Source organism: Lepisma saccharinum, chromosome 27 (genome assembly GCF_977018435.1).
Source record: "Lepisma saccharinum chromosome 27, izLepSacc3.1, whole genome shotgun sequence".
NCBI lineage: Eukaryota > Metazoa > Arthropoda > Insecta > Zygentoma > Lepismatidae > Lepisma > Lepisma saccharinum.
Genome location: NC_139255.1, coordinates 39,523,760 through 39,538,290, shown reverse-complemented (window position 1 = coordinate 39,538,290; position 14,531 = coordinate 39,523,760). Strand labels below are relative to the sequence as shown.

At 36.3% G+C, this 14,531-nt stretch overlaps 1 protein-coding gene across 3 annotated transcripts in view; it reads right to left on the bottom strand.

The window, feature by feature from the left end:
• yl (Putative vitellogenin receptor yl) overlaps positions 1 to 14,531 on the bottom strand; it is a 101,057-nt gene that overhangs the window by 36,014 nt on the left and 50,512 nt on the right. For all 3 annotated transcript variants that reach the window (XM_083113397.1, XM_083113398.1, XM_083113399.1), the window contains 5 exons: positions 11,033 to 11,143; positions 9,350 to 9,475; positions 7,538 to 7,753; positions 3,224 to 3,395; positions 607 to 808 (listed from right to left, as the gene is read on the bottom strand). In XM_083113397.1, the coding sequence (XP_082969523.1) occupies positions 607 to 808; positions 3,224 to 3,395; positions 7,538 to 7,753; positions 9,350 to 9,475; positions 11,033 to 11,143 (827 nt within the window). The remainder of the gene's footprint in view (positions 1 to 606; positions 809 to 3,223; positions 3,396 to 7,537; positions 7,754 to 9,349; positions 9,476 to 11,032; positions 11,144 to 14,531) is intronic.

The window sequence follows — 14,531 nt, the reverse complement described above, 5'->3', positions numbered from 1 at the left end:
AACAGATACTCTCCAATACTTATACCACTGATGTTGGCTGATAGTGGCATCAGAATCCTGTTTCATAATGGATAAATACTCCAAAACACAATATTAATTTCACCTAATTATAATTTAAGTGCTAGCGAAACAGGCATTTAAGATTTTTGGAGAGCATACTCAAAATAAATACTGGTGCTAAATTGTCACTTCAAAATTTTATACTAGTACAAATTAAAATTAAAGAATTTTACAGGAAAGAAAGTTATTGTATCAAGCAAAATTTACTTTATGGGTAGACCAACCAGTAAACTGCAGTGAATTTGCCAAATGAACTTTCTATTTGGAAGAATTGTGATACACAATTTTTTTGTATTTATAGAAACATTCTTAGAATTTAGCACTCCATTACAAGTTTTATTTTATGAAAGAAATTAGAAAAAATTAATATGTCCATATCTGCTAATGATGAAATACTGATTGTTCTCATAACCTTTAGTTTATTGAAAAAATCTAAGTGCAGGGCAAGCAGTGTGCTTTAAAACTTTGTGTTAAGTAAAATAGATTAATTGCAGATTGGAAAATGTTAAGTACACTCTTCCCAGAATTAAGTAAATTCTAACTTACCCTTCTGTCAGATCCATCCAGCTTGACAGTTTCAATTGTTAGATGTTTGGCATCTATCCAATACAGCCTGCCATTGCTGTAGTCAACAGTAAGTGCGTTAGGCCATTGGACATTGGCAACGATAAAGCCAACAGGATCAGATCCATCCATTCCTGCTCTAGCTATTTTGGGCTTCTTTCCCCAGTCAGTCCAGAACATGTAGCTGCAAAAGAATGAATAAATTATAAATTACAGGTTTGATTTCAATAAATATTGACAGAAAATAGTACTATGCCTCAACCTTCTCCTAATGCAATCCTGCATTGCATACATGAGTTAAGTTTATGAAAGAAACCTAGAATTCATATCTGTCACTTTTCAAGTGGTCTTCAAAATTTCGTATCGTACCCAAGGTATTGGGTAAGAAGCGTCAAGTCTTAACATAGCTGAGAAAGGAATGCTGAATAAGTGATCAGGCAAAGGTCAGGTGACTGACTTGGAAGGCGTATGTGACATGAGAGTTGGGAGGGAGAGAGAATGGACAGTTGGCGAGTGGACAGGATAGAGCAAGGAAGTTTGAGGGACAATTATTGGACAGTGGTGCATGAGGAGAGTGAACTGACTGGAAGGTCAGATGTGTCAATTACCATTATTGAGAGGACAATCTATGGAATAACATGCATCTATTTGTGAGGCAAGTATTATCCTCTTATCAATATCGGCTCAGTCATGGAGAGTACAGAAGCTCAATTACTGTATGTGTGAATTCTTGTGCCATATCTTTGGATGTAACCTTTCGTAGACATTATACTTTAGACTAATGAAGTTATAACCATCTGAAAGATAATGATTAATAACTACACCACCCAATACAATCTAAAGGTTTTGTTCAATCCCAAATGCAGAAGTAACATTGCGTTGTGATGTAAGCTGCATTACGATTTATTACATTCACGATATAAATGTATAGTGGTGGAAATACTTCATTCACAGGGCTTTACTATCAATAACCCCAGTGGCATGTCCAGAATTTATGAAGTGAGGGGTTGCATACTTTTTTTGGTAGTCTGCCCTAGTTTTGCCATCTTTTTCTGCCTTGGGCTCAGTATTCCTAAAAAAAGATTGTTAAAGAGGGAGGGGGCGACCCATTAACCCCCCTTTGGGCACCCTATAAGGGAAGTATTCCTTTCCATAATTGTACCTCTTATCTGTATATGAAACAAAAAAATGTGGAGCCATAGTAAATCACACTAATTATTAATTTTGACAATATAGATATTGGTACTTTATATCATACGGACTACCTCACTTGTCTCTCAAACATGCATCATTTACCGTACAAACCTCTTGCTTTTTTTCAAGGTCTGGCATTCAATTCAATGCCTTTTCAGTTTGCATTGCTCCAGCGTTTATAGTTGTCATCAATGTTAGCGATTACTTAAGATATTGTTCAATATATGCTTTCGAGATTAGGTTAGGCAGGTCAGGTTTGGTTCTCTTAGCAATAAAATAAAGTTCCTAAGTGCATTCTACTAAGGTTCTCATTTACTTCTACATTCATTCCCGCTTGTCTACTCAAATACAGTGATCCTATTATGTCCATAAGTGTTTTTGCTTTCCCAGAAAACAGACTGTCTGAAATGAGGTAGTCTGTATAATACTAAAGTACCTAGATATTTTAATCCAAGTGTTAAACTCTTAAGTTCCTTTAATGGACACATTATAATAATTATAACAGCCCTTGGAAGGCTGATCTCCTGACTGCCAGTCTCCCTCCCACAATCCTGCCTAGAGGTGTGGAGATCTTCAACCTGTAATTGGGTGATGTGGGGTCAGCACGTCTAACCCCCAGCCATTATAGGAGATTTCAGAGACTGGGTTACGCTACTGATATCTCCCAAATTTCGTCACTGGTCCTAAAACACAGGCCAAGAACCCAGGTGGACTCAAACACATGCTGTCCCGCAGTCTGAGTCCAAAGCACAGCACCTTAGACCACACGGCCATGTAGGACGACTAATGGTCACATTACTTAGGCAAATTAAAAAATCTCTGCCATGCCTTATGGAAATCAAATGCTGCATCCCTGATCATTGGGAGAGGGTTTGTGTGATTGAAGAGAGCATGGGATGGGAAACCTAACTCAGAAGTGAACTTAGTCTTAAGATTTTGATGTGGAACAGAATTTTTTAATCTAAACCACATATATATATATGCAGCTTTTAATTTCAATACTATTAAGTAATAAAACTTTCCAAACAGTGAAGATTGAATTTTCTTAGTCAATCTAGTTCTGGCCTTGAAACTTTGAAGTCTTGAGAAGAGACTAGCAACCATATAGTACAAAGATCAAGAATATGCATTTAATTTCACATGTGTGCATATTCTTAATTTGTCTTAATATGAAAATTCACAATGAAAGAAAGTAAGATGATTGCACTTCAATTGCAAGAGTTTAATATCCTTTTGCCTCCAAATTGATAACAAATCACATTGGTGTACAGCACACAATGAATTTTACTTTCCACAGTCACCAACGTTAAAAGATTTATGCAACCCCTTAAGGAATTATAGTTCCACTTCACAAAGCTGGAATCAAATCATTGCTAACAGCAACTTAGAAAATAATTATACTTACCCATCTTCAGGTACCACAACAATAGCTCGTGGAGAATCTATGTCTTGATTCACAATGACTGTGCACATTTCTCCATTGTTATTGCATACTCCAATGTGTTTTTCTCCAGCATCAGTAAAGTAAATGCTCTTAGTGACCCAGTCTATCACTAAGTCTTCTGGGAGACTCAAACCTGAAAATTCATGAAAGTTGTTTTAAATGCATTACATAACTAATTAGTTGCAATATCATTTTTGCATTACCTCTTACATTTTAAAATGTTATCTTGCTTTTAATAGTTTACCGATTTCTATTTTTATACAGCATAGGTAATAAAGAATTTACTAATTGATAGATACACTTGAAAGTGACATTCATAAAAATCCACTTAGCAAATTGAGTGGCAAAATTTACATTGAGCATTTTGTTTATGTTTGTAAGAATTTGTTTACTAGAAATTTTATTTCTGAAATTAGCCACATCTTTATGAAGATACTGATATTGTCAAATTAGAATAAATTATTTTTTAATTGTTTGCACTTTAGTGTTAATTCAGAAGTTTATTGTTGTTAATATGAACTATTATAAAGAAAGTAATTTTAGTTAGTTCAAACTAAGTTTTTGAGAGATGAGATCAAAAATATTTCCAAGTACCTCATCATGTTTGTCAAGTCAATGTCTCACTTTATGGAGAAAATTCAAAAGAACCAACAACGGCTGGGTGTGTACTATTGCAGTAATAGTTGCAACTAGTTTTAATGTATGACTAATGAAATCCTAGCAAAAACTTGACCTGCCATTTGGTAAAATCATCAAATCTAGTTCAAACAATACACAATCTATTTATCATTAGTAAAAACAAATGTTAAAATTATTCCAACTAATTCTGAATAAATTCTAGTTTTACTGTAACACATGTAAAGAAATTTTTGAATTACTGACCGATTTAACATTCCAAAATACCCTCGCAGGAAAATTAGTACTAATCTATGAGTTGACAAATATCTACTCAAAAGTATATAGTGAATATTGCAATACTAGGAGTGAACATACAAAAAGATACCCAGAAGAATTCATTTGGGTCAAACTGAAACTTCACTTCACCTTGCATTGCAATACTCCAATGAATATATATCTGCAGTCCATGGTCATCAGCTACCAGGCACGTATCCAGGAATTCCTTTCGGGGGGGGCTCAACACCATTTTTTAAGGGGTATAGTAAGAACCTCACAATTGTGTGTTTAAGACCAGAGGTGGCAATTGGGTTCCAACACGGGGGGGGGGGGGGGTGCGGAGGGCGTTGCAAGGAAAGTTTACTTTCTCTTTGTAGCCAAGGCTTAACATTAAGAGGTCATAATGTTGAGGCAAAAAAATTAAAAATGGGGAACAACTATCTCTTAAATCGTTGCCACTGTAAGGCTGTCATTTTAATCAGAACGTGAAATCTGAACATTTTTTACCACTCGACTCCTCTGTTTCCATGCATTAATATTGTGTGCCGGAACCATCTCAGTATGTGTGTTTGTTCATTTCATCTCAGACATAAAAACATATATGGTGTCTTTGAGTGTTTTTACGAAGCTGTTACACATGCACGGGATGGACAATCCACTCGACAACGCGAGATTCAAATTGTGGGCTGCGAACTGGACGCAGACAGCTCTCGAATATTTCTCTCTGATTCGAGCCTGAACACCACTAACGTGTCTTGTCCTCCCATTTTTCAGCTCTTATAAAAGCCGAAACCCACCAAATTGTTCAGATTCAAGCCTTAGCACTCACAAGTGTTCAAAAATGCCTGTCACAGCTTCCGCTGTCTTGTCATATATCGGCACAAAACAAAGGAAGTCTTCTCGAATACAGGTGGATCACGAAACAATTAATGCACAGTGAAAACCCTTCCGTTCCCAACACATCTAATGTTTCGTCTCCCAGTATGATAAAATGCTTACTCATTTATCTCCAGTGACGTGCCCAAGGGAGGTTTGGTGAGGTAATAACCCCATTTGACCCAGTATTCCCCCTCTCCCTTCCGAAAATCCTGGGCACGCCTCTTTATCTCGGACATTTTTTAAAATCAACTCACCAGAAGTTTTTATCATCGTATTGGAGATTGAAGTAAGATGCGTTCTTCCTGCAGGTTTGGATATGATCCTTTAGGGTGCTGTCGTCTGCCTGCCTTCACACCTAACCTTAACAAAGCCCTAAGTTTCCATCCTTGTGACTTGGATTTTCAAGACTTAGGAAGGTTTCAGACCGAAGGGACACGCGATACATGTCGATTGGAATGGGCCAATCAACAGCAACGTTTCACACCGTAGCGACACAAAAGGCCGCACAAACTTAATTTCGATTTGTGAAATCCTCAGGCGATAGGGTGTGAAATCTCCCTTATTAGGCCACTGTCATTGTCACCTCGAAGTAGTAGCTCTTGTTGACCACAGAAAAAATTATCCTCAACCGGTGATAATGCTCCTCAGTTATCTTCTCTCTCCTATATTTTCTGTGCTTGTTCACTATACAGGCAACACCTTACGATTTGATATACACAGGACATGTACTATGTTGACATTTTAACGAAAAATCGGTTGAAGTCAAGGATGGCTAGGTGGCTCAGTTGGTAGAGCCCGGATTTGGGTCCTGGTAGAGCCTGCAATTTCCGCCTAAAATGTCTACATATGCAACATCTTCTTGCTTTCTCTTCTCGACATTCATAAAATTTTCGGCTGTCTCTTTATGGTAGTTAAGTGTTTGAATGTGTTTCGAACCCAGTAGGCTTGAACAAAAGTATTTTTTATACCATGAAATTCTCGGAATTTCTCTGCATATACGAAATTTAGTTCTGGCAAAACTAAATCATCACTCAAAACTTTGATTTTCAATTGATCTATGCAGCTTATTTCTGTTTTAATAAACCACTCCAATATCCGGTACTGCTGAAATATTCACTTTAGAGAGAGACCTTTGATCTCTTCGGCCCTCGAACCGAACTAGTACTACACTGAGGCCCCGGAAATTCTGCTGTCGTCAATGTCTTCATTTTCGAATCACTATATGTTATAAAGCAACCAGAGGATGCTGACTGATCTGATCACCAACGGCTGTGTGAATTGTCACACTTACCTCTGAAATCTCATTAACAGATTCTTTGTACAGATCAACCGAAAAATTGAATTCGCGTATTTATATCCTCATTATATTCTAGAACGTTCCGCAGATAAAACGATTCGTTAATATCGACAGTAGTTGACTCCTTCTCTCATTCAAGAACGTACCCTCTCCCGCCTTCCAGAGATTAGAAATTACAACGAATCGCCCTACGTGTGGCGCTACCTTTGTTGTGCAGCTTCCAAATGCTGACAAGTTTCTACATAGTGCTCAAGTGCGCTGCGACAACACCGAAAGCGCAAGAAAAGTGTACGTGCAATATTATCAACAACAGGGTTATAGAACATTCTCCGTCTTGCCTCGATAATTGTCTATCTCCTTAAATCATCGTCACATTATTCAAAAAGCCAAAAACCTGATTTTATCTATTGTAAAATAAAAAAATTCCTGGGGGGGGCTCGAGCCACCTCAACCCCAGCTTGGATACGTGCTATTAACAATAACAGGGTTATAGAACATTCTCCATCTTGTCTCTATAATTATTCCTCCCAAATTATCATCACATTATTCAAGAAGAAAAAATCCTAGTTTTATCTAGTGTAAACAGAAAAAATTCCTAAAGGGGGGCTCGAGCCTCCTGATTCCCACCTTGGATACGTGCTATTGACAATAATAGGGTTATAGAACAATCTCAGTTTTGTCTCGATAATTATTTCTCTCAGATTTATAAATTTATTATCTTCACATTATTCAAGACGCCAAAAATCTAATTTTATCTAGTGTAAATTGAAAAATTTCCTGAGGGAGGGGGGGGGCTCGAGCCATTAACTATAACAGGGGTATAAAACATGCTCCGTCTTGCCTCGATAATTATTTCTCTCCTTACATTATTTTCACATTATTTAAGAAGCCAAAAACCTAATTTTATCTAACGTAAACTGAAAAATTTCCTGGGTAGAGGGTCTAGCCCCCTGTGCCTTGGATATGTGCTATTATCAATAACAGGGTTACGGAACATTCTCCGTCTTGCCTCGATAATTATTTCTCTCCTTAAATTATTGTTACATTATTTTATTTCACACCACAAGAAATCAAAAACCTCTTTTTATCTAGTGCAAACCTAAAACTTTCGGGGGGGGGGGCTCGAGCCCCCTAAGCCCCCCCTCTGGATACGTGCCTGTCAGCTACACCTTTGCTACAAAGCTTAACTTGCTCAGCAAAATTACCTGAACTGACAATTAGCTCCCGGTCTGTTCCATTTATTCTGCTCCTGGATATGGATTCCTCCCCTTTGTAAATGCTAGTCCAGTAAACGTAGTTACCATCGTAACCAATGCCAACCACTTGCTTCATGTCCCGCTGGATGGGGAAGTAGACCTTGTGCCTCAGGTAGTAACCTCTTATTTCATTCTTGGTAGAGAAAACCAGCAGTGGGTCCTTACCTGAATGAAAATTCCAATTTTATTTCATTTGAAATTCTTTAAGAGTGCAGCTTAATATTTGGAAAACAAAATTCGAGACAAATTTGAAAATTATCAAATATGAAGAAGCTTTTAGAAATAAGTTATAATCTGCAGCTAAAAAGTTTGGCAAAATTGTCTATTGCTATTTTCATCATTTTTCTGTTCTGCATCTTAAGTTTTAATGAATGGAATTATGCTAATTCTGAAGCATATATCCTCTTTATTATTGGTATTTGTTTTTCAATTCCTTATGCCAAATACTGCTGAAAAATTGATGGTCATTGACAATTTATCTTTGTCATCTGCACTGCCAGACTTAGACCTCTGCTAGTTCTAGGGACATTAGGAGCAGCAAAATTACCTGAAATTACATTCAAGTCTTCTGTTAATGAGTACAGTTACATCTTTTTGGATTAGCTAGCTTTACATAAAAAGTGCAACATAAGCAACCTAATCTATTCAAACTTATTTAATTTTATGTTGAGCTCAAAATTCTAAGTTTTGAAAATTGTTGCATTTTTTATTAAGTATTTAGATTTAGAAGTGATTTGCTAGTTTGGGAGGGGGCAGTTCTCTTGCAGGTAATGTAATAAGGACGAGCAAAATCTTGACATGAAAGTCTTGAGAGGTGCATCTGCTGCACCTTGCTACATGAATACTGCGGAACTCCAGATTTTACATTTCTGGGTAATAAACTCACACTTATGATGCCAATAGCTCAAAATTCTACAAAATTTTCCTGCATTTTAAGTTTCTTTATATCAGGCCTCAGAAAATCTTCAATTTTGTTTCCACTGGATGTCATGTTAACAGTCCTGGATTAAAGCTGATCAGCTTTATTTGTATATAAAAAAATTTGCATTAGTACAATTTTTACTAGTTTATCCAGAAGATCTCATTATTTTTATTCATTGAATAGCAGTTTAATCTTTCTCTGTTCCATGATAATCATTGCCATAAATATAAAGCTATTACGTTTAACGATTGACACCTCTTTCAAAAATCTGATCTTTTTCATAGTCCTATGCAATTTCTATCCCATCATTCCAAACATGCATTTGTGAATTAGAGGGTCTACTGGAGTGCTGCAGTGAGAATATTGCTGAGGGTCAAGTAGTTCGCATGAACGATGCTAGATAGTGTACGGAATTTAGAGCTGCTTCACTCAAGTGAATTTATCTGTGGGTAGTGAGCTGTCAAATATGAAACACATTGAAATTTAAACTTAAGTGAACAGTCATTATCTTCATCATACAATGTAGTTTAGTCTATCTTACGAATACAGTGACATGAAAATGAAAGACTATTGTGGCTGAAACTGCCAGGATGGATATTTTACATACAATTATTGTCACATTAAAATGATATTCCATTGCAAATGCTTGAGTGTAGCATGTTCTAGCATGGTAGACTGAGTTCGTGCAAACAAAAGTGGTCCGATGCAGTACTCTGGTTTCTAGCTTTCATTTTGTATCCATATAAGTACTTTGAAACATTGCCAGGTGCACTAGCTATTCCAGTTTTTCCTCTGAAAAAAATGTCCAATTACTGTGCCCTTGCAAAAAATGAACTCACCTTCAGCTTCGCATGATCGATTATCTTGCAGCATTGAATAGCCTTCATCGCAGAAGCATTTATAGCTTCCTTTCAGATTAACACAGTGCTGACTACATATTCCATATTCCTGGCATTCATCAATATCTGAAGGAATAAAAGCAATACTTTCAACACTGGTAATATTGTCTAGATTATGCATAGTCATGTAACCACTAACACTTCAATTTGCATTAACTATATTGCAAAAAATACTAGGATAGTCTTAGCCAAGCTAAAAATGGTGGAGACAATGCACGTGCAATTGTTACTACACTAAAAGTTGTCAAACTTAGGTTCCAAATCAAACTAATTTTCTATTTGTATTACATTAAGGATGCAAAATCTAATTTTCAACATTTGAATATCAACAGGAAGCTGAAAAAGTTAAGTTAATACCTCATTAAAATTTAAGGTTAAAAACTGTAAAATCAGATTCAGATGAGCTTTATTGGTCTATTCACGGCTGTTGAACTTTCAAGTTCAATCTTATTCCACAAAAAACTCAATACTCCATTTCAGATTTTCAGAAGCCCAGTAAAATTAGGACATCATATACAACACAGTAAGTTGAAAGAATATATTCAGAATTAAGTTAAGCTCTCTCTAATGTTCTTAACTATCAAAATTTATTCCTCAGTATGAAAAACTTATCCTGCAGCATGCAGTGTTAACACATCTGAAGACTTTGGTAAATAATATAGCACATACATACAATTCTACATACTTTAATCAAGTTATACATGAGGTGGTATCAAAAAGTTGAGACTAGCTCTGTAACACACCAACAGATGGCAGCACAAGGCTGCATGCAGACTTGCAGGGAGCATAGACCTTCACGAGTCTGTGCACCAAGAGACATCCTATGTACATCGGAAGCTGTGCAACTGGTGCTATTCTGATAACTTGTGTTACCACGTCAGATTTCATCATGGACAGCAAGTTAGAACAAACTGCAAACTTGAAATTCTGTGAAACTGGGAAAATCTGTCAAACTCTGGACATGATTCAGCAAGTTTACAGTGATGCAGCAATTAGTTGTTTGAGATGTTTTGAGTAGCACACGTGCTCCAAGAGTGGAACATCATCACTGGAAGACGAGAGATTAAGAAGACCTTCAACGAGCAACCCCCGACAATTTCTACCATTTGGCAACTTTTGCATGAGGATCATTTGAGAACAATCTACAACATTGCTGCCATTTTCAGTCATACGGAACCAGATTTGGCTCCTGCAGACTTCGAACTCCCCAAAGATGAAGATCCAGCTGAAAGGTTACAGTTGACTCCATTGCAGAGATCGAATTGCAGAAGGTGCTAGACATGCTTCAAAAAAGATCTCCAGGACACATTTCAGAAGTGGCAGGAATGCTGGGAGTGTTGCATTGCTGTGCAAGGGGGCTATTTTGAAGGTGATAGTGGGTAAATTAGATAAATAAAGTTAAATAAAGTGCTTTCTTGTAAACCAAACTAGTCTCAACTTTTTGATACCACCTTGTATTAGAATGAGAATCTGGAAATAATTTTTGTTAGTACAATGGGATCAGTATCATACTTTGTCACATCACTGTTATAGAATTGCAGGATCAATAAAAATGATCCAATATTGAATACAAAGGCATACAATGAAACCAGATTTAGCATCTAGAAATTAAGATCCCCTTACCTTCACAGGTGTTATTGTATATTTTGTATCCTGGGTGACAGTAGCACAGTGGACCTTGTGGAGTCTCCAGGCAATTCTGATTACACACAGAGCTTGGGCAGGATTTGGAACCTACATAATAAAAAAATTCCCACGAGACAATGAACTTTAACTTTGAACTTTTTGTGCAATTACAGGAATGGTAAAAAAAATCCTATTACATTTCCAAATTGAATCTTAACCTATGACATTTGAATCTTCATATTAGGATTAGGGATGGCCACAATCTGGATAACTGATGACTTCAGATTATCCAATATCCATTTCTGATGCAATGGATAATATGGATATCCGAATATGCTGATATTTACTTTCAAGTTCAGTAAGATTAGTTTCTTAAATTAAGAAATAATCACCAAATTAAGAATATCCTTGCACAAATGATCTGCATTAAAAAACAAACTACTGTATTTGCAAAATATAAGATGCACTTTTTACCTTTGAGACTATACTCTGTTTTTTATTACATCCATTTCTGGAAATTCTGTTCAGAGACAATTTTTTTTTTTTGCAGTGTGACTAATAGTATTAAAATTTATTCTTTTCTTGCTAGATTAGATAAGTTATTTGATTAAAGTAGACCTACATGTTACCTTATATTTGAAATTTAATTATAAATTCAGTGGAACTTTTTGCCTACAAAATTTGTACAAAAATGGCAAAAAAATATTTGCAGGCTTTGATGTACGCTTGCTGCCTCTCAAATATTTGTAGTCTTAAATGGTTTTAATGAGTAAGTAAACAGTTAGCATTTAGTTAACAGTTTATTGTAATGTACTACGCAATTGACTGCAACATAGATATGACCATAACAGCCATTCTAAGAGTATTCGTCACAGACCACACACCATAGTTGATCAGTCAATTCGTCCATGATTGGGAAAGGTGTGTTTGTTCAATTTTGAACAGCCTCCGACACCAAACCATACCCATTTGTTCTGTGTGTCAGATATGGTGAGAGGAAGTGTAAAGTGATTAAGCCTTAGGTAAAGTGATTAAGAGCTTATGTTCTTTCAGCCCACGACCCCCAGACAGCTGGTTATCTTGGCACCAAAAACTACTTCATTTTTTGGGGGGTGGGGAAGGGGTAGTGAGTATAAGATTGAAAACTTTGTGCATTTATACTGGACAGAACAATGTCTAGATCTGTTTAGGGCAGGGAAAAAAGGCACACATTTATATAATAAACAATCTGTAAAACACAAATGGGACAGATTGGATGACCTATTTGTTGAGAATTCATACAGTTGAAATATGTGCATGACAAAACATGAGTATATAAAATTGATAAACTATAAAACTATCCAAATAATTCACACATTAGGATATCCAGATAAAATTTTATCAGGATTTGGTGTCTGGGCAGAATTGTGCTGGTACCGCATGGGAAAAGCAATGCAAGAGCTTAACAATCCAGCACTGTGTGGCAACATCAACTGGCCTGCATTACTTAGTTTGAGCATCAGACCAACCTCTCTCTGGGACACTTTTGTGTGATCCCTGACCTTTCCAGCAAATACTGTTTGTACAGTGGGATCCATAAGTATTATCAAGCAAATTGTCCATCACCACATTTATTCCCTTTGTTTTATGCAATGAGAGCTTCAAGAACTGACACAAAATACCAAACAATCTGCTTACAACCTCTGAACCAGTATACGTAAAATTACAGTCCTTAAAAATACGTAGGATGAAGATAAGAACCAACGAAAATAGTCATGGACAATTTGCTGAGCAATACTTATGGATCTCACTGTACCAGATTACAAAGACCAACTTTAATGAAATCTTTCATTCTCTTAAACCTTTGAAAACATGAGGTTTTGCTCTGACATGGCAACAGCGCGAACTTCTGCCACCGGCACAATTTCATGGCCATGCATTTATTTAATTATATGCAATTGACATTTAGTTTCTCACATTTTGTACTTTCAGTCACAATGTACCACTAAGTTTGCAATAATAGTAACACCCCCTGGGTTAATTTTCAGGTACCAGGGCATAAGCACATACCTCCGAAAGTAGCTTGACTACTTTTATCCGTATACATAAAAAAAATAATAATAATCGTTCTATGTAACCATATCTTGTATACTGTTTAGGAAATAAAAATTCTTTGTATAATAGTAACACCATTCTGCTTATTTATGTTTAATAGTAACACCATTCTGCTTATTTATGTTTAATAGTAACACCATTCTGCTTATTTATGTTTAATAGTAACACCATTCTGCTTATTTATGTTTAATAGTAACACCATTCTGCTTATTTATGTTTAATAGTAACACCATTCTGCTTATTTATGTTTATTAATATCTTACTATGTATCAGATTTAAAGTTGCTCATCTATGAGTCATACAATTTCAACTTCCATGTTCTTAATATTCAATTATGTGGGTTTCGTATGCAATAGTCACTACATTTTGAGTACTTGCAATATTACCTTTTTAAAATAGCATTCTAAATATTGTACATAGTTGAAAAAACCTAAAATCTACATAGAACACACCTGGAATTCCCAGTCAAGCAATTTGTTTCACAAATATAAAAAATGCATGCAATGGAAAATAAAAAAAAAAAAAATTCTGCTTTGATTAGATCAGAGTCCCATAAAAAATTTAAAGCTTGTCAGGGACTCTGGCCCATAGCAGGCAGGGGCCGAGGGGGGGGGAGTCTTCTGGAACTGCTATCAGCCCCCCTGCTACTGCAGTCAGCCCCCTTGACATTAGGTAAAACTATTTTGTATAATTTATTTGCAGTCAAGAGTGAAAATTTAGACAGCACATTATTTTTCTCAACTTTGGTGAAGTATAAATTCACATAACATTAACACCAGCTATTACATTATTTATCTGTACCTTCGCTACCCCTGTTGTGACCTTCCCTTTAGACAAAAATCTAACTGATGTCATCATGCAAATTCCCTCCTCATCTGCATCAAAAGGTCAACAGATCCCAAGTTTTGGGAACGAAGGGGAGTTTCATTGCTTCGATACAGTAGGCACTATGATTGAATACCACACTTTTTTTTTGTGAGATTATAAATATCTATCATTGAAAGTAGTATGGATTGTGTAGTAAGGAATGATTGCAATAGCAGTCAATTAACACCAAGCGTTGTTTTTGTATATTTCTAAATTTTATATAACTTCATGACCCCCTTCCCCCACATAATTTACCTTCATTTAATACTGTTAAACTTTTGAAAAATGGACTGTTTACAAAGCCCCACCTGATAACCTGTGAGCCCCCTTGGAGATCAATTCTAGCTATGGGCCTGCAGGGACTGAAATAAAATTGATCTAATTCTTTGACCATCTCAAAGTGCGAAGGCCAGACTTCAGACAAATTATGATTTGTGTCAAGTCCATTTTATGCACAGGTAGGCTAGAATTGGACCTACAGTTTAAGATGGGATCTGAACCACTGTGCCTCCACTGGGACTCAAACCGAGGATCC